Source organism: Oreochromis niloticus, linkage group LG23, assembly GCF_001858045.2.
Source record: "Oreochromis niloticus isolate F11D_XX linkage group LG23, O_niloticus_UMD_NMBU, whole genome shotgun sequence".
NCBI lineage: Eukaryota > Metazoa > Chordata > Actinopteri > Cichliformes > Cichlidae > Oreochromis > Oreochromis niloticus.
Window position 1 is genome coordinate 3,901,466 of NC_031986.2, and position 21,339 is coordinate 3,922,804.

General features: G+C 40.0%; 2 protein-coding genes across 6 annotated transcripts in view; one reads left to right on the forward strand and one right to left on the reverse strand.

Moving 5' to 3' along the window:
* The window catches only part of LOC109197015 (ATP-dependent DNA helicase PIF1), a 933,009-nt gene that overhangs the window by 756,076 nt on the left and 155,594 nt on the right, over positions 1–21,339 (reverse strand). The window lies entirely within an intron of this gene.
* The window catches only part of LOC100694991 (dystrophin), a 178,659-nt gene that overhangs the window by 28,857 nt on the left and 128,463 nt on the right, over positions 1–21,339 (forward strand). For all 4 annotated transcript variants that reach the window (XM_025902685.1, XM_019351894.2, XM_025902687.1 and 1 more), the window contains 8 exons: positions 573–668; positions 4,348–4,446; positions 5,264–5,445; positions 8,415–8,565; positions 10,427–10,546; positions 11,956–12,057; positions 19,721–19,828; positions 19,967–20,146. In XM_025902685.1, coding sequence (XP_025758470.1) covers positions 573–668; positions 4,348–4,446; positions 5,264–5,445; positions 8,415–8,565; positions 10,427–10,546; positions 11,956–12,057; positions 19,721–19,828; positions 19,967–20,146 — 1,038 coding nt within the window. The remainder of the gene's footprint in view (positions 1–572; positions 669–4,347; positions 4,447–5,263; positions 5,446–8,414; positions 8,566–10,426; positions 10,547–11,955; positions 12,058–19,720; positions 19,829–19,966; positions 20,147–21,339) is intronic.

Below are 21,339 nucleotides of genomic sequence, written 5' to 3' on the forward strand. Positions count from 1 at the left end.
TCGGATGAGAGGTGAAACGTCTTCAAGCAACTTAAAGAAGTCCAGACGCTTTTCTTTGCAAACTCCTTTGACTATGATGACCTGGATGACTGAGAACCTTCACAGACAGCACTGAGATTAGATAAAAAGAGAGAAGTTATTAGTGTCTAGATCAGAAGTGAGCGCACAAAGAGAGATAAGGGGAGAGAGAGGACAAGTGAAAGTGTGAGAGAGACCCAGAGAGAAAGAGAACGAGTTAAGTTTGGAGAAAGTTTAAAACTGCTTGTCATCATCATCATCATCATCATCATTAATATCTGACACTCAGAGGCTTCTCCTTATCTCTCTTTATCGCCTCTGTTTCCCACATTTCTTTCACATGTTGCCTTTAATATTTTCTACTCATCCCTATCCCTCCCTGCTCACCCCTCCTGATTTTTGACATACTGCTTGTTTTATCATCTCTGTCTGTCCTCTTCTCCCTTCGACTTCTTAACCCTGGTGCCCTCCATTCTTCTGTTTCTCCACACGTCATCTCCACCATCTGACTCTGTCTCTGCCTGTTATCTCTAACCTGTTGCTGCCTTGTTTAGTTCCTGGATCCCAGCCAAGAGGAGCTGCAGCAGCGTCTCAGTCCTCTGCCTGCATGCACCACCAGCCTGGAAAGCTACCAGGCTGCACTGGAGGAGGTAAGACCATATGGTGATGATAAAGGACTCATATCTACTTTATAAAACATTTAATGTACAGAAGCAAATATTGTGTGTGCGTGCGTGTGCGTGTGTGTGTGTCTGTGTGTGAGTCACCACCTTCCTGCATGTGACAACTCCCAGTGATCCTTGTATAAGAAATGTGTGGTTTCTTCGATGGCACATTGTCGCCTTTGAGAAGGACATTCCAGAAGCTTAATTTTCCTTTTCAAAACCAATTCTCATGTGTATTTGGGATCATCGTCCTGTTGGAACACCCAGTAATGTTACATTTTCAACTGTCTAGCTCTTGAAGTAGAGCAGGTCACCTACTAATTGGAAGGTTGGTGGTTCGATTCCTGGCTCTTCCAGTCTGCTTGCCAAATATCCTTAAGCAAGATACTAAGCACAAGTTGCTCTCAAATACATCCATTCAAGTGTGCATGTTAGATAGAAAGCTCTTTGATAGAAGAAAGTACTTGTATGAATGGATGAATGAAGCATGTTGTACAAAGGGCTTTGTTACGGCCGGTCTAGGAAACCCGATCGCAACACAGAAGAGTGATCCATCCCCTGCTCCACCCCAAGCAGCACATCACACCATAACTTACGCATTAAACAGTTTTATTTACAAACACACCAAAGACAAGAGATCACAGGAGTCACCCAGGCTTCGGGGTGGACCCAGGCCAAAATAACAAACAAAAAGGGAAACTAACTCACGGGAGCGCGTACTTACCTAGCCCCAAAATAACATAACAAAACAACAGTCACTTACCTCCCTAACTAACTAAACATGAGAAAACTGTGCCCAACAGAAAAGGCGGTCCACACCTACTTCCTCCTGGACCAGCAAAACCACATAAGATAAGATAAGATAAGATGGCCTTTATTAGTCCCACAGGTGGGAAATTTGTTTTGTTACAGCAAAAGTGCAAAGTTATGTAGCAGAAATTAGAAAACACTGGAATGCAATAAAATACAATAAAATAAAATAAAATACTATATACAATAGAATAAAATAGAATAGAATAATATATACAATAGAATAAAATAGAAATACAAATACTATATACAACTGAGTAGGAAAATACAAAAACACAACTTCGTCAGAAGAAGAATTGCACGTATAGCAGTCTTATTGCACATGTGTGGGTTTGTGTGTTTGATCAGCTGCAAAAGTCTTTATTGTAGAGTCTGACAGCAGTGGGGAGGAAAGACCTGCGAAATCTCTCCGTCCCACACCGTGGGTGCCGCAGTCTCCCACTGAAGGAGCTGCTCAGTGCTGTCACAGTCTCATGCATGGGGTGGGAGATGTTGTCCAACAGGGATGACAGCTTAGCCACCATTCTCCTGTCACTCACCACCTCCACTGGGTCCAGAGGGCATCCTAGAACAGAGCTGGCCCTTCGGATCAGCCTGTTCAGTCTCTTCCTGTCCCCAGCAGAGATGCTGCCCCCCCAGCAGACCACACCATAAAAGATGGCTGAGGCCACCACAGAGTCATAGAAGGTCTTCAGGAGTGGGCCCTCCACTCCAAACGACCTGAGTCTCCGAAGCAGGTACAGCCTGCTCTGCCCTTTCCTGTAGAGGGCGTCTGAGTTATGAGTCCAGTCCAGTTTGTTGTTCAGATGAACACCAAGGTACCTGTAGCTGTCCACAGCCTCGATGTCCATACCTTGGATATTCAGTGGTTGCAGTGGAGGATGTTTGTGCCTGCGGAAGTCTACCACCAGCTCCTTGGTTTTACTGGCGTTGATCTGGAGGTAGTTCAGCTGTCGCAGCTAGTGAGGCTAGTGAGGGCATGTCGCAGCCCCTGCCGGTTGGGGTAAAACCGAGGATGGATGGCTTCCGTCTTCAATCGTGCCGCCTTATACTTCGCCTCCAGGGCAGCATCCAATCCTGGCGGACCGTCCTCAGGATCCACCACTCCCAGAGGCGCACCTGCACAGTCACATTTGCATGTCATAATCTCAACCCACGGCGACAGCCGTAACACCCCCACACCCCCAAGAATTAACATCCTACCACATGTTCAATTCAATGGGAAAACTCCAGGGCTCTAGACAAAGCGTCGGCCAGCACATTATCCTGACCTTTCTTGTAGTGGAGCTGTAGGTTAAAGTCTTGCAGCAGCAGTGACCAGCGCATCAATCGCAGGTTGGAATTACGCATCTGAGACAGGAACACCAGTGGATTATGATCCGTGAACACCTGTACTGGTAACACTGTCGATCCAACATACACCTCAAAGTGCTGTAAAGCCAATAACGGGGCAAGAGCACCCTTCTCGATCGTGCTGTAATGGCGCTGATGTGCATGAAACTTCTTAGAGAAGTAGCAAACAGGATGATCGACCCGTAACAGCTTTGAGTACTGAATAGAAAAGAGCTACATAATAATAAGTCCATTTGATTTTGGGTGAAGTTGGAGAAAGTCCTTGTTCCATCCACTCTCTGCAATGTACCACTAAACTCTTGCAGCAAACTAACCCTAGTGGAAAGCCTCACCTTTACGCCTCCAAACATAAATTTCCATGACATTCATGCCTATGATAAGTGTATGTAATTTGACCTAATACAGTTCTCAAAAAGAGTGCTTTACCACTTATTAGCAAATATTGTGTGTGCGTGCGTGTGTGTGTCTGTGTGTGAGTCACCACCTTCCTGCATGTGACAACTCCCAGTGATCCTTGTATAAGAAATATGTGGTTTCTTCGATGGCACATTGTCGCCGGGTAGTGCATTTTAAATGCAGACTGTCTCTACAAACATTTGTGAAAGAATGAGTCGCTTTCAGGAAATCAGTGAATTTCATTGCACCACCTGTTCTCTACTAAATTTTCCAGTGGATGCTGAGGTACAAAGTCCAGAGAGGTCGCCAACTTTCTGCAGAGTTGATTGCTACAGATCTCCATACTTCATGTGGCTTTCAGATTAGCTAAAGAATAGTGCATAGAGATCTTTACAGAGCTGTATCCAAGCCTTATATCACCAAGCCCAATGCAAAGCGTCAGATGGAGTAGTATAAAGCACGCTGCCACTGGACAGTGTAAACGTGTTTTCTGGAGTGACAAATCCTGCTTCTCTGTATTGCAATCCAACACATGAGACAGATAAGGTTTGGTGGTTGCCACGAGAACGGTACTTGTCTAACTGCATCGTGCTAAGTTTGGTGGGAGATGATGGACTCAGGCTCGGCCCCTTATTTTCGATGAAAGGAACTTAATGCTTCAGCATACCAAGACATTTTGAACAGTTTCATGCTCTCAACTTTGTGGCAAGGATTTCCTGTTCCAACATGACTGCTCACCAGTGCACAAAGCAAGGTCCATAAAGACATGGGCCAGTGAGTGTGGAAGAACTTTACTGGCATGTACAGAGTTCTGATTTCAACCTAATAGTACAGATAGATAGATCGGACAAATGATGTTTAAAAATGGGGTTTTCAGGCAGGAGGAAAAGAGGAAGACCAGAGAGAAAGTTCATGGATGTAGTGAAAGAGTAAATGCAGAGGGTTGGTGTGATGGAAGCAGATGTTAGCAACTGTGTGAGATGGAAACAGATGATCTGATATAGCAACCCCTAGAAGGAGAAAATGAAAGATAAACAAGAAAAAAAAGAATGTCACTTATTCTTTAAGTAAGCTATTGTTATGTTAATTAAATTTAACTTTTAAGGTCTTGACATGGCTTCTCTCAGCTGAAGATGGTCTCCAGGGCCAGGCTCCTATCTCAAACCATGTGGAGGAGGTTAAGGAGCAGTTTCACACACATGAGGTAGGAGCTGGACTAGTGAAATCCTGCTGGATTGTGGTTTTTAAATTAAATGTCTTTATAAATGTACTTTATTCAATTTAATGTTTGGGTTTCAGCCTTTTGGCTGGGTATGCTTTAAAGTGGTCAATCCAAGATTGAAAACAACTATATTTCCAATGTCATCAATCCATAGAATATCCAATAGCTAAAAAAATAATTTTACAGTTTCACAATTTAAGATGTGAAGGGGGACTTTAAAAATCTACAGTATCAACGTCGTATTTTGATTGTGAAATGTGATAAAAAAGCAGAAATATGAAAGGGGTTTAAGTGACAGTCAGAATAAACTGTTGCACTTACATTTCAGGTTTCAGTTAAATCAGTTAAATCTGTGAGATATGGATATCTTACTGTAATAAAGCTTTATGTATGTAATTTTTTTTTAAAAATCTGTTGTTTGTAAGCATTTTATATCTGGTATGGAAATAGCTGGTCTCCTGTAGTGGCTGTTAGCAATGGGCAGCTGTTTTTAGCTTTAACTGTAAGTGATGCATTAACTATAGTGAATGGCAGCTTCTAGGACTTTGATGCACTCAGAATTAGATTTACTCTGACCATTTTGCCTTCTGATATCCTGGAAGGATCACGTTGCAGTTAACTGTTCAATAAAAATAGATGAAGCAGTAGGTAAAACTACATTTTCTGAGGTGCTTAAGTGAAATAGTTGCCATAGTAATATGAGGTACCCCCTCACCTTTGTAGGGTTACTTAGGCAAAAAATAGTTGAATTACTGTGAATATGCATGTGCAATTCTTCCATCTGTTTCTTTAATAATAGGGGTATATGGTGGAGCTGACAACACACCAGAGCAGTGTAGGACGAGTCCTCCGGGCCGGTGCTGCCCTGCTGGGGGAAGGAAACCTGAGTGAAGAGGAGGATTCTGAAGTGAGAGAGCAAATGAACCTTCTCAACTCCCGGTGGGAGCACCTAAGAGTCGCTAGCATGGAGCGACAGAGCAGGTACATACATTAAAATGGAATGAATTAAACAAGCATCAGTACAATTAACAATAACAATATTAAAACTCACATCTATCTTATTGATCTTGTTTTGACAGAAGCCTGGGTCATGTGATATTTTGAAAGTATTTTCTTAGAAGATATATCTTTAAGTCATTTTCTATCAAGCTGTACTTCTGTCAAGGACACAGTTTTTGGTATTGCTGCCAAGTATCAACTGCGAATTAATCACACAAGGCATAAGTATCAGCCATATCAATTAATCACTCCTTATTTTTATTTTAAGTGCAATGGTATCATAAAGGCTAAAAGATATGTTGCATATGAGCATGATGGGTTTAGGAAGCTATTCTGGTTAAACATATCAACTGAGACCTCATAAATCTGATAGTTAAAGCAACACAATGAATAGTCTCCCACTGACACTATTTTTTTAATGAGTCTAAAAAGGTTTCTTGTTTGCATTGGTGATTATCAGAGATCACATCAGTGAAAGCTTTGATAATCACCAATACACTTTAACATTTTTTACATTTTAACATTGATTGTGACTTTATGAAATTCTATTCACTTCTCAAAATCTTGCATCTTTGCTGAAAGCGGCTCGAAGACTGTAAAAACCTTTTCTGCACCACCAGTATTATAAGGCGTGATATACAGTTGTGATCAGAACTTTACATACACTCATCATGGACACGAATGTCAATCCCCAGTGTAATTTTTTTGATTTTGTTTAGCTGTGTTTTCCAGGGTGGAATGATTGTAATGCGTACATATTTTATCGCTTTAAAAAACCAAGAGTTGGGTGCACAAGCTTTCTTTATTTATCTTTATTTTATCTAATCCACACAGGGTTAAAATTAGATATGCAGGTTCAAATATATGCATAGACTGCCACTAATATTTGGTCAAAGATCCCTTAGCAAGGTGCACTTAATGATTGTCATCAAGAGGCTTCTGGCATAATTGTGTCTGTATATTTGTGGACACTTCTTTAAAATAGATTTAATTTAAACTGGTTGGTTTCTTGGCTGTGATCAGGCTTTTAAGCATAGTCCACAATTTTTTTCAATAGGGTTGAGGTCAGGGCTTTGAGAAGGACATTCCAGAAGCTTAATTTTCCTTTTCAAAACCAATTCTCATGTGTATTTGGGATCATCGTCCTGTTGGAACACCCAGTAATGTTACATTTTCAACTGTCTAGCTCTTGAAGTAGAGCAGGTCACCTACTAATTGGAAGGTTGGTGGTTCGATTCCTGGCTCTTCCAGTCTGCTTGCCAAATATCCTTAAGCAAGATACTAAGCACAAGTTGCTCTCATATATCTCCAAAAGTTGAATCTGTTCATCTGGACGTAGCGTTTTGTGGGAGAAACGTTTCGTCACTCATCCAAGTGACTTCTTCAGTCTCAGCTGACTGCAGGTTTCCCCAAACCTTATAAACAGTACATTTGCATAATGACTGAAACCAGCCCACTGAAGGAACAATGGGCTGTGAGGTCAGTTCCTTAATCATAATTATGCAAATTCCCATGACCATTGATCAACAATCACTGACCAAAACCCACTGATCAAAGAACACTGATCAATGGCCATGAGTACCATTCATTTTGAGTTGGGGAATGGCTGCAATCACAGCATTGTAAGATGGCGAAAGATGTACCCTTAGGCCCCCTCCTCGATTCAGAGATGGTCTTTCCCTTTTCACGTAAATGGCCTCCTTGACTCCGCGCTCAAACCAGCGTTCTTCCTGGTGCTCAAACGCTGGTTTGAGCGCGGAGTCAAGGAGGCCATTTACGTGAAAAGGGAAAGACCATCTCTGAATCGAGGAGGGGGCCTAAGGGTACATCTTTCGCCATCTTACAATGCTGCGATTGCAGCCATTCCCCAACTCTCTGTGAATGGTACTCATGGCCATTGATCAGTGTTCTTTGATCAGTGGGTTTTGGTCAGTGATTGTTGATCAATGGTCATGGGAATTTGCATAATTATGATTAAGGAACTGACCTCACAGCCCATTGTTCCTTCAGTGGGCTGGTTTCAGTCATTATGCAAATGTCCTGTTTATAAGGTTTGGGGAAACCTGCAGTCAGCTGAGACTGAAGAAGTCACTTGGATGAGTGACGAAACGTTTCTCCCACAAAACGCTACGTCCAGATGAACAGATTCAACTTTTGGAGATTTACTTTGAGAATGCATCAAGACGTTGCTCTCATATACATCCATTGAAGTGTGCATGTTAGATAGAAAGCTCTTTGATAGAAGAAAGTACTTGTATGAATGGCTGAATGAAGCATGTTGTACAAAGGGCTTTGAGTACTGAGTAGAAAAGAGCTACATAATAATAAGTCCATTTGATTTTGGGTGAAGTTGGAGAAAGTCCTTGTTCCATCCACTCTCGGCAATGTACCACTAAACTCTTGCAGCAAACTAACCCTAGTGGAAAGCCTCACCTTTACGCCTCCAAACATAAATTTCCATGACATTCATGCCTATGATAAGTGTATGTAATTTGACCTAATACAGTTCTCAAAAAGAGTGCTTTACCACTTATTTCAGGAGATTTTTCACTTTCCTAAAGCATATCCTGTTTTAAAAATGTTTTAATAACACATCTAACAACTAATGTCATCCCACTAACACCATACCACTAAGACAAGATACTAAGTGTCAGTCAAGTAAATCAGCTCTAATCGCTAGTGCCTGGGGTTTAAACCCTTCTGTCTCTGTGGATAGCACGGTGGCATGGTACAGCAGTGTTAGTTTAGCACTGTCAGGTTAACACTGCCACCACTCCACACCTCCTTAGTCCAAAGACATGTACGTTAGCTTAACTGATGATTTGAAAGTGGCTGTGTGGAAGTGAGATAGATGAACACTTGATAACAAGTAAGACTAGAAAATAGCTATGTAAATACCAGACTGTTGTGGTTTCAAAATAAGACATTACTGAATTGCATGTCACTCTCAGACTCCATGAAGTTCTGATGGACCTGCAGCATGAGCAGCTGCAGCAACTCACAGACTGGTTGGATGTGACAGAAGCACGTATTAAGAAGATGGGGGCTCAGGCACTGGGACCTGACCTGGAGGACATCAAGCGCCGAGTAGAAGAACACAAGGTGGGCATATACTAGCCTGATCCTTGTTTTTGAAACATGGCTTCACTAATCCAGCCATGTTGTTACCATTCCTTTTTTCCTTATAATGTTACACAACAAGCTACTTTAGCGTGAAGACGAATCAAAGAAAACATACTTCGTCCAGCTGCTGTTAGCCTCTAAACTAATACTTTATCATATGGTGAGATTAATACTGGAGATTAATAATACTAGTACACTAGTCAGTTAGACATGTTGTCATTCGCAATTAAACTGATTAATACATTCCTTACACTCTTGCCATTAAGGTTTTGATTTCAAAAAGAATTTTTTTTAAAAAAGGGTGGCTCCAATCCAGTGTCTACAGTTCTTAGTTTAAAATAAAACTCTGTAGATAATCAAAACCAAAACTTGCTGATTACACAATCATCTTTAAAGTATGTCGGCATGTTTAGGGAGACCTCCCTGAATGTATTAGGGATATAGACCCATGCACATTCTCTTTTTGTCTACCTGGTCATGCCCTTGTGTCTGTTTGGTCTCTCTATGTCCTGTCTCTGTGATTATTTGTTTTCCCTGTCTGGTCTAGTGAATACATCTTTAGTCCTGCTCCCGGTAATTATCTGTGTGTCATCCTTTTGTCTTCCCAGTCAGTCGTGTGTGCATGTCTGTTTGTGTCCGGTCCATATGTCAAGTTCACGTGTCTTATCTGGCTCTCAACGTGTGCATTACATACTGTTTTATTTTGATAGTCCTCTGTCTCATGTGGGTCATGTTCAGTTGTGCTTCCTGTGTCTTGTCTGTCAGATTCTGTTCAGCTGTGCTGTGGCAGGTGTGTCCACTCTGCTCTAATCTCCTCCTATGTACATATTATCTGCATCTCCCTTGCTTCTTTGTTGCATCTTTCCTCATGATGTGTGAACTTCTGTCCATCTGTTTACCCATCAGTCTGTTCCTACCCAGCTCCTTTGTTGTTGTTTTGTGGCCCTTTTTCCCCCCTCTACCTAACTTCTTAATTACATCACTATAAATAAACTGAGAACAAAACTGATATCTGGTAAATATAATGTAATGTTCGGCATAAGTATAATAGGAAAATATCGTGTTAACTGTTTGCTAGAACAGGGGACCTCAGCATCAACGCATGAACATTGAAAACATTTGCATTCATCTTGCTAAATTAAATTACCCCACTACATTACTGCAATACCAGCACTGGAACCATAAAACTCACAAAAAGGCATTTTGTAGGTCAACAAGACAGAGTTGTTGCCATATCTACTAAAAGTTAGATTTTTGCTCCTGAAACACATGGCCTAATTTTGGTCATTCATAAGGTAAAGAAATATAAAAGTTTTCTCCATAATAAAGTTATTCCAGAGCTGGAATGACCTGTGTGTACACATTAACCACTCTTTTGAAGTCTATGAGGAATAATCTTCTGTGTGAATTATACAGCAGTAAGAGTGTGTTTTTCATACATTCCCGTAACTTAATTTGGTATGTTGAAGCCTCTCATTTCCACCCCTTGTAGCTTATGAGGACACCAGTAAATCCATAGCAGAACTTTCATAGCAGAACATTCGAATCATGGCCTCAGACTTGGAGGCACTAACTTTTATCCCTGCCACTTCACATCTGGCTGCAAAATGGCCTGGTGGAAGCTGGAGATCACTGAAGCCAAGGGGTGACCAGAAAAACCAAAAAAAAAAAAAATCCTGCAGTGATCCTGAGCCCACTAAACCTTACCACCAAAGCATAGCACCTAGACCAAGTGGTTTCAATAAACTCCCACGAAGATAGAAAACTAGAGGGATCATGTTAGCTTCACCCAGCATTTTGGGGAATTCTTTATACTGATGGGTGCCAATGTGTGCTAAAGCTCCTGCAGGAGGACCTGGAACTTCAGCAGGTGAGGGTGAACTCTCTGACCCACATGGTGGTGGTGGTAGATGAGAACAGTGGAGATAGCGCCACTGCTGCCTTGGAGAGCAAACTTCAGGCAAGTACACACACACACACACGCGCACACACATAGACACACGCACACAAACACCGTTGCTCACACTGCACATATTTTTGCTGATCACACAGAGTAGCAAGAAATTTTATTGACGGGCTCATTTTCTTTCTAAATGTTTTTTGCGTTCTCGGTTTCTTTCTCTCCATTTCCCACCCAGCAAAACGTGGGCTATTTGTTTCTAATGGAAAATACACTGAGATTGTTTTGTCTTTGGAGTTGTGCAGTAGTTAGCCCTGTCAGTAAGACATTCATGCTGTATGTGTGTTTATCTTAACTTTTTGCTAAATTAATTTACTTTATGTTATCGTCACACAAACTCCAGTTCTTTGTCTTTCTGATTAATTCTCTATACTTCTCTTAGCCTTTGATGTGTACTTGTTTGTTCCCACTGTGAACTCACAAAATCTGCAATAATTAAAGTAGAATTCCTAATACTCTAGAAAAAAATGAGGGAAACATGAGTGCTAGAAACTGCAGTTTGAGTGGCCACCTAAGGTTAGCCCCAAAATTGAGTCAAGCCCTTCAAGGGTAATGTGTTAAAATGTTATGCCATCTATAATTTGGAGACAACCATGAAACTTTTTTTTCATCATTTGAAAAAGAAAAAAGAGAACGGAAAATTCATCTCCTGGCAATAACGAGAGTCAGTTTTCTATGATTTGGACAAAAATCTGATGGTAGAAACAGACCACACTGACTGTGGGCACATCCATGAGAGTTGGTAAAAGCAAGAAGGATTACTGATGAAGAGAAAATCGAATCTGGCGTTGGAGTTATAACATATTTTATTTATGGATGAGATGAGCACAACAGTGTCAAACTACAACTTGAATCAGAGGTAAAGGCTGCTGTGAACCAAAGAAAATTAGGACACTTATATAAAAGGATGCATTAAAAACTTCCTTCACAAAAAAAAAATTTGAGAGGTGATCGATAAAGGTAGGCTGCATTATATAAAAGGCATGAAGACCTTAAATTGAGGTGCTGGCAAACCAACCTCACATAATGGTGGTTGACAAAGAGCAGAAAACTGCATTTGTGATACATGTGTCAGTCCCAGTGGACAGCAACATCAGAAAGGAGGAGCATGAAAACATACAGAAGTAGCTATTGGCTAAATGAACAACTGTTGCAGAAGTGGAAGGTAATCCACCCCAAGGTGGTCCCAGTGGTAATAGGAGCGCTAGGAGCCATAACCCCAGACCGGAAGAGTGGCTTCAGCAGATTCCAGGTGTAACATCAGAGGTCTCTGTCCAGAAGAGGGTAATCCTAAGGAATAGCTAAGTTACTCAAACTCTAAGGACTCAAAAGCTTGAGGATACACATATCACGCTCTAGGGCACTGAGTGGGATCTATATGGGTATCTGTGTTTATTTCATTTGTGCAGGTGCTTGGTGACCGCTGGGCAGCGATTTGTAGATGGACAGAAGAACGCTGGATTCTGCTTCAGGAGACTCTCCTGAAATGGCAGCACTTCACCAATGAACAGGTATGGTTGTCTAAGGTAGGATCACAGATAAGATCACTAATATGTTGAGAAACCCTAATGTGTCTATGCATGTGAGGGTTCTTCACCTGTCTAGAACAGGTTGGATAAATGCTTATCATATATACTTATTGTCTACATTTTATCTATACCTGTTCAACTTGCTCATTATCACAAATGCACAGATCAGGCATAATATTATGAATAAGTGATGAACCATGATTATCTCTTCGGAAAGAATTTTGAAAAAGTGGGTAAGTGTAACGATTTAAATGACCAAATTGTGATGTGACTGGTTCAGAGTATCTCTAAAACTTCAGGCGTGCCAGAGACATAGAAGCCAGGAGAATAAATTGGCTGTTCTCCACTGAACAATCTGAGGTTTACTCTCAATAGCAGGCAAACAATAAATGAACAGCCCACCAAGGGTGAAGACAGAGCAATACGGGAAGAGCATATGGTAGAAGGATGCAACACATAAGAAAATGCTCATTGGCTACCTCCCCTAACCTCCCCTAGTAAGCATCACAGTGGAATAAATCCAAGAAAGAGTCTCACGCATGAAGAGTTGGACAACACCAGGCTCTGACATGATTCACAGTTACTAGCTAAACAAGCTGACAGCACTATAGCTACTAATGGATGACATGCACACGGAATGGCTAACCAAAGTTCAGACAGTCCTGATACCCAGATTCCCAGAAGTGTTTGGTCCCAACTAGGGATGGGTATTGATAAGATTTTCACGATTCCGATTCCATTTTCGATTCTGTTTAACGATTCGATTCTTTATCGATTCTTTTTAAAAAAGGAGAACACTAAGGTCGATTAGCTTAGAACTTTGTTTTATATCTTCTCTTTGAACAAGATAGAAATTTAGGAGTAACATGGCCTTACAAACCCAACAGTGAGATCTTAAGAGATCCACAGCCTACGGCTCTTCAATGGGGTGTCACAGGGTCCCCAGGAAAAAAAATTGTAAATGTAAAATAATAAAATAAATATTCTTCTGTAGCAATAACAAAGTATAACATAAATTATTCTGTAGCAATTACACAAGAATATCCAGTAATGTCCCTGCCTACAATTAAACACATTCACTTACCGAAAATCGGGGCATCTGCTGTGGCAAATGGGTGCAAGCCTTTGACCACAAACTTCGTCTATCCTGGCCTGAAAGGAGACGCTAACGGTAGACTGCAGCGAGAACTGCCAGCATCTGAGCCAGCCAGACTCTGTCTGTCTCTCTCATCATGGTCACCTAAATGCAGCGCACAGTAATGGCAGGTTTTGTAATAAGGCAGATCACGCTAACATAATATGCACTGTTAGTTGATTATTTACCTGCCGTATTAACGGGAGAGGACGTGCAAACGTTACCGCTGCTGCTGGGTTGAGATTCACGAGTCCGGAGCGGAATTAAAAACACAACATTCATTTAAGGTTATCACGTGTTTTGTGAGCAAATGCTTTTGCATATTCGTAGTGTTTCCTCCTTTAAATGAAATATCTACTTTGCAAGTATTGCAAGTTTCCCTGTTGTCATCCGTTCTCGTAAAGTACAACCAAACTTTTGAGCGTTTGAGCCGCTTAGGTGCCCTGCCAGGTAAATGACGCTCTGCAACGGGGTGACGTCATTCGGGGCGACTGGAATCGATAAGGGAATCTTTTGCAAAAATGGCAAACAATTCGAAGGAATTGAAACAGTGGGAACCGGTTCTCAACAAGAACCGGGTTTCGATACCCATCCCTAGTCCCAACCAATAACCTGCCTCAGCGCCACATGGAAGATCCTGTCAGGTATCATAGTGGCTAAGATGAACAGGCATATGGCTCAATACATGAGCGGGTCACAGAAAGGAATTGTCAGAAATACCAGCTACTGTTAGATACAGTCACTCAAGACTGTAAGACGAGATTGACCAACCTAAAGGCGCTTTATATTATAAAGTAGAGACTCAAAAACTACATGATCCTATACTACCAAGGAGATGGACTGTCCCCGTATGTTCTGCATAGGCCTAAACCCCCTCAGGCATTTCAATAACAAGACTGGCTACGCATATAGACTATGGATGGAGCAAACATTAGCCACCGCCTCTAGATGACATCAAGCGTTATGTCAACATTGGAATGTAACAAAGAGATGCAAAGGTACTAAGAACTGAGGGGATCGCGCTACCAGAAGGTAACATTCCAGAACAAAGAAGAGCCAGCTAGAAAAGCTCCAACACCTAAATAGTTGCAGAGAGTCATGCAGGTCCTGAGGAGTTGGCTGAATGGGAGGAAGTAGATCTGGGCAATCAGCAGCTATACCCTGCCAGTCATCAGATACAGTGCTAGGATAATAAACTTGCCAGAAGAGGAGATAGAAGCCACTGACATCAAGATAAGAAAGCTCCTTACCATGCACAGAGGGTTTCAACCTAAATACAACACCCTGAGACTGTATGCTAAGCAGAAGGAAGGAAGGAGGCCAAGGAATAGTGAGTTTCAGAAATGCAATCCAGGAAACAACAGAGATCCATGAGTACATCAGGAAGATGACCACGACTTATCATGGATGTATGTACGTGTAGTATGCAGGAACGGTACAGAAAATAAGTATTTTAAAGGCTCTGGAAAGAAAAAGATGAGAGATGTATCCAAAGACCTCAGAACAACTGTCAAGACAGTAGTGAATGACTTAGCCAAGTTGTGAATTCCTTTTGAAAAATTGGAATTGAACTGGGAAACTTGCCAAGATGGAAGGATTAACCCTCATAATGTCCTCCTGATTTCCATACACCTGTGGACCTCAGGGGACAAAAATGTCCTCACTTCATTTGAGTGCTTTTTAAAGTATAAATCGTCAATCAATTCAGTGTTACACCTTAGTTTTACTTAAGACTAACACATTACCACAAATTTACCCTTCATTTTACAATTTAGGGGCACCAAACCTTGTTTACATAAAGTACTCTGTTTTTGAGCAAAAATAAAATGAGACAATAAAATATTCAAATGTTTAGATTATTTTTGACTATCTGAATAACCACAGAGTGCTGTATGTTGAACTTTAGTGAAAATTGTTTTTTTGAATCATTTACAAATTTTAAATGGCAGCACATAATAACACCTGTTGTCCTCAGGGGTCAAAAAATGTCCCCATCTGGTTTGATTGATACCACTTTTAATTAAAACTGAATTCAAACATTTTGACACTATTTCTTTATTCCATTTCAAATTTATGTCTGATAAAACCTTATTTATACGAAATCTTTCAGTTCAGTTCAGTTCAGTTCATTTTTATTTCAAACATATATATTCTCCAACATTTCATAAAATCATTTCATGCAGTTGTTTGAAAAGGAGTAGGCAGAAGTATATACTTATTTAGCCCTACCCCCTCAGGTTTACATCCTCATCATCTAAATTTGAACAACAAAAATGTATACAATGCCTTCAACTTAGAACATAACATCACAAAAAAATATTTTCTCATGTTCAACTAAAACTATATTTAGATTTGCTAATTTGCAGAAGAAAATAAACATCAGTTTGACTGCTGTCTTGGGTTAATTGCATTTTCTTCATTCTTATACTTATTTAAAATTTCTTTTTTGAGTTTTATTTTAAACTGGTTTATATCACTACTGACCTTTATTTCTTCTTTTAACTCATTCCAGAATTTAACTCCCGCTATTGAAATAGACATCCTCTTCAATGTTGTTCTTACTCTTCGTAATTTTAAATTCCACTTCCCTCTAAAATTATACCTCCCTTCTCTTTCTAAGAACCATTTACTTATTTCGATTGGGAGCATCCCTTTCCTTGCCTTATATATTATTTGCACCGTTTTAAACTTCACCAGATCCTGGAATTTTATAGCTTGCGTCTTAATAAAGAGTGCGTTTGTGTGAGCCCTATACCCCTCCTGATTTATTAGTCTAATGGCCCTTTTCTGCATTATGATTATAGTCTGAATATTATTTTTATATGTATTTCCCCAAACCTCTACACAATAACTCATGTATGGTAATAATAAAGTACAATATAACATATACAATGTTTTCCTATCCAGAAATTTCCCCAAGACAGCAATGCCCCGTGCTAACTTTCCCCTCACATAAGTGATGTGTGATTTCCAACAGGCCTTATGATCAATGATCACACCAAGAAATTTTATGGTATTAACCCTTTCTAGATATACATTATCAACACAAATTTCAATGTTAATGTTTTTCTTATAGTTTCTGAATAACATAAATTTTGTTTTATTTAAATTTAAGGACAATTTGTTTCTATCAAACCACTTCTTTAATATCTTTAACTCCTGTGTGATCACCTCCAAAACCTGTTGAAATTCCACACCTGAACAAAGTATATTGGTATCATCTGCAAAATTACAAACTTTAGTATCTTTGATACCTTACAAATATCATTTATATACATAATAAACATTTTCGGACCCAATACTGATCCTTGAGGTACTCCACATTCACTATCCATCAATTTAGATTTAAACTCATTTATTTGTACATATTGCTGTCGATTCATCACATAGCTTTTTATCCAGTCCAATACCACACCCCTAAACCCATATCTTTCCAGTTTGATTATTAGAATTTTGTGGTCAACAGTATCAAATGCTTTTTTTAGATCTAGAAAGACTCCAAGTGCATACTTCTTGTTATCCATACAATCTTTCTTTGTTTTGGGGTAAAAAAATAAATTAAATCATCAGTTATTGTGATTATACTTTCACAGCCAGAGTTGGTTGGTTTAACAAATTATATAAGACATGTCAAAGTTAATTTAGGAAGCTGTTTTTAAACTACTTCTAGTTTTTTACTGGCAGCAAATAATCACATCTGTTGTCCTTTGGGCTCAAAAATGACCCCGTCTGGTTTGACTATTTATAAAGCCATAAGTATAAAATATCATCGATCTCTGTGTTTCAAGGTTTTATTCATCTTTATTCCAACTCATTACATGACATTTTTCTATATTTTGGAATGGTAGGACACCAGGGCATGGGTCTGAGTGAAGGCAAACTTTCATGAGAACAAAGGTGTGTCCATATTTGACACAAGTGCAGGAAGAAGCTTGTTTATTCCTCTGTACTGGTCCCACCATGGACAGCTTTCTTTTTCTGCAGTTGCAGGCAAGGGTCATATACAGTAAACAAGTTGTTACAGGTGATTGTTTTCTTTTGGAAACCTTCTGCAATGTTAGGGACAACTTGCGTGCCCTGACTGCAGGCCAGATAGTTTGCCATCGTACACTAGCATGTTCCATGTACAGCTGTACCTGGCATCACATACTGCCCATGTTTTTATCTCATAGTTCCCCAGTTTACTTGGGATGTTCTGTTGCAATGGAGAGAGTCCTCTGAAGGGGACTAGGCACTCATACACAGTCACATCAGTACCAGGATCTTACATCACAGCAGGAGAAACACCCACTTGTTCCGTACACCTCAATAATTGTGTCATGAATTCAACATCATCATCTATTGTGTCTTTATCATGAAATTATATCATTTTTGCAATTCTATGATTAATCTTGTGTCAGTCATGGTAGCATGAAAAGTTCCCTACCAGACTCAGGATGTCATAAACTGGCCGTAGCGACTTTACTGGATGCACGGCAGTAAGCATCAACATACCCACATATGCCTACAGCTGCATTCGATCCATTTTTCTTCCTCTCTCGTTGTCCCTCCTTGTTTGTCATTGAGTTGGCTGTAGAGCAGGTCATCTACTAATTGGATGGTTGTTGGTTCAATCTCTGTGTGCTCTAGTCTGGAATTCTTACCAAGGTGCCCTTGGGCAAGTTACCCCAACTTGGTCTCTAGTGCATCCATTGGTATGTGAAAGTTAAAAAGCATAATACAAGCAGAATGCATGGTGTATAATGCTTTCAGTACTCGAGTAGAAAAGCAACTGAAGGAGTATGGGACCTGGCATATGTGCTTGGACCGTGATAGATTGTCTTTCTCTGTGATGCACGAGAGAGTCATGCATCGTGTAGTCCTATGACACATCTTCTATTACAGTTTCACAATCTGAAAATTTAAGAAACTTCAAGAAGCCCAGTCGCTTTCTTTCCAAGCTCCTTAGACTACCATGTCCTGGATGCCTGAGAACCTACTTGAACATAGTTCAGATTCCTTCACTTCATAGCCTTCTTCCACTTCTGCAGGTGGGTGATGTGCTTTTTCAGAGAAAGGGTAGCATGTGGTCTAAATATTGGCAATATTTTCTTGATCTTCTAATCCTGGATCTTCCTGAACATTGATTCTTCCTCCTCATTATACTAGAGGACAATATATGCATTGTTCTACTGGTCATTCCTTTCCACAACATGGTAAAAAAATTAGCTCACAAGCCTCCAGTGCAATAATACATACACTTTCTGTGTATGTATTATTGTAGGGTCTACCTTACAATATGAAGCACCTTGATGCGACTGTTGTTGTGATTTGGTGCTGTATAAATAAAATTGATTTGAATGTAGAGCACCTGCCTCCTCATTGCGCTGCCTGTTGTTGTTGTTTTTGTTGTTGTTATTGTTGTGGTTATGACCTTTGCTTGACCCCACACATCAGTGATTCAAGATCAAAGATGTTTGAAAGCAGTATGGTGAAAATATGGCCCTTTGCAACACTTTGTACTTTGGGGACGTTTTTGTCCCGGAGGACAACAGGTGTTATAAAATCCAATAAAAAAACCATAAATACATCAAATTACTGAAAACTTATTCCAATCATGCATAGCATAGTACTGAATAACTTCTGTTATTTTCAGACCATTTGATGAATAAAAAACACATTTTTGATAGCAAAAGATTTCTTTTGGGGACAAAAATGTCCCAAGGACAACACAAGGATTAAGTTCAATTGAATTTACTTGTATTTATGTTACACCAACACACAGCTTCCACTTCCTTGTCATGGCTTTCACAATGGCTTCGTAAGTTCATCCAGTTAAGAACCTTTCTTAACAAAGCAAACTCTTTGACTGCAACCTTGTTCTCCACTTTTTTTCTGCTTTTCTTAGCTCCTACTCTACTAGTCCACTTATCTTTTGATCGTTTTCTTTTGTCTTTTTATGTCAATTAATAACTTTTCCTTCCTCTACCCTTTTCTTTTGTTTTCCTTTTTCATCTTCCTCACCTGCCATCTTACCCTACCAGTGTTATCTTCTTTTCAATTTTTCTCACCTGTCTGCCCATTTCATCGTTTTTTGGTATCTAACTTACCTCCTTCTTTTTCCCGCCTATTTCCTTATTCAGTTTCCCCATCTTTAACTCGTTATTTTGTTTTCTGTCAGTCTCCTTACTTTCCACTGGTTTCTTCTTCTTTTATTTTAGTGTTTCCTATATGTCCCTTTATTTACCCCTCCTGATCTTGGTTGTGTGAGAGGTTTCTTCCTGTTAAAAGGGAGTATTTCCCTCCCATTCTCACAAAGCGCTTGCTCATAGGGGATTGTCTGATTGTTGGAGTTTTCTCTGTATTATTGTGGGGTCTACCTTACACTATTCATATACAGTCACCCTTGAGGTGACTGTTGTTGTGATTTGGTACTATAGAAATAAAATTGAATTAAATTGAATTTCATTTATCTTTCCATTTCTACTCCTTTCTTGTCAAACTCTTTTCTGTCTTCTTGTTTTCTTACAGTGTTTATTTGACTCCTGGTTAACTCAGAAGGAGGAGATGGTTGGGTCCATTAAGACAACCAACCTGAAGGACCAGACAGAGATGGTGGCCTGTTTGCACCATCTTACTGTGAGTATGCCTATACCGGAGCTGCTGTACCTTTTTGTAAAGAACAGAAAATAAAATCTGCACCAGTTACATGAGTGACATGCCAGGTAGGCTTAGATCTCTGCAACTTTTGTTGTGTGTATGTGTCTGTTCCGTAAGACTGTGAAGGCAGACCTTGATGTGAAGCGTCCCACCATGGACAAATTATGCTCAATGAGCCAGGATCTGGTGTCCAGTGTGAAGAACAAAGAGGTGGCCAACAAACTAGAGGCCAGACTGGATAGCTTTGCCCAGCGCCAGGGCCAACTAGTCCAGATCCTAGAGATGAGTATCACCCAGGTACAATGAGTGCTGAGTTGTCTTTTACTGTATGTAGAGTTATGTGAACATCATGGCACATTTTTTACATTGTGTCAGTATTTATTTAACAAAAACTATGCCAATATGGAAAAACAGAGTGCACTGTATTCCTTCCAATAGGGATTAAGAGAGTAAATAACAGCCAGTAACTACTATACAAATGCACTTGGTTAACTGAATATCAGCCAGTGAGGCCACTTCTATAAAAGTAAATGTTTAGGTAGTTTGTCAGTCTGGAGCATTCAGGTATGTGTTAACACTATGCCAAGAAGGAATGACATCAGCCGACTCAGCAAATTCTCCCCAAGTTCAGACAGTGCAATGGTCAGAGTAACTGCAAAAAACTCAAAAGCTACATCTTAGACTCTCTAGGCTTCAGTTAGCAAGTTAGATATTAAAGTTCAAGACAGTCCAATGAGAACAGGAGTGAACAAGTATAACATGTTTAATTGTTGCCATGAGAAAGACTCTTCTCTCTAAAAGAGAAACTCATCTGTTGCGAGGATCGCTGAATCTAGTTTACTTGCTAATGGTAGCTGTATTTCCACACAAAGCGGAGATTGTAAGCAGCAGTAAAAGCAGTGCCAGTGGCAGCTTGTCTCACATGATGGTTTCCCATTAATTTACTGTGAAAGACAGGTTTATCTACAATGCAACTGCAGTTTACTGTGAGTACAAAACAAGCAGAGCTTTCAGTAACAACAACCAACTATGATCAAAAGATGGCAGTAATGTAAAAGATGCATGCAAACAGGCAACGGAGCTTTGCCTGTTTGCATGCATGTCTGAAATGAAAAGATACTGGTTGCTTCACTTTAAAAAAAAAAAGAAATCATGGTTCACATACCCTAACTCCATCAATGCACTGAATACATGTGCTAACATCATTACAATGAAAGAGAAAAATAAGCTAATAAAACATAAAACATTTTAAACAGATTTGACTGCTTAATAAATTAAATAAATTCATGTGGCCTCATAATCATAGAACTTTGGTTTTCTCATCTGCACGAGATTTGTTAAGATTAAGAAAATGCCAACTGAAAACCACTTAATGCTATACACAATGTTTTGTTGAGGACTGCTTGTATGTACACATAACTTTAAATGCACACATTAATTCTGCGTTAGTGCTCAATCTGGTTGCATAGATATTTCTCCCTCTCTTTCTT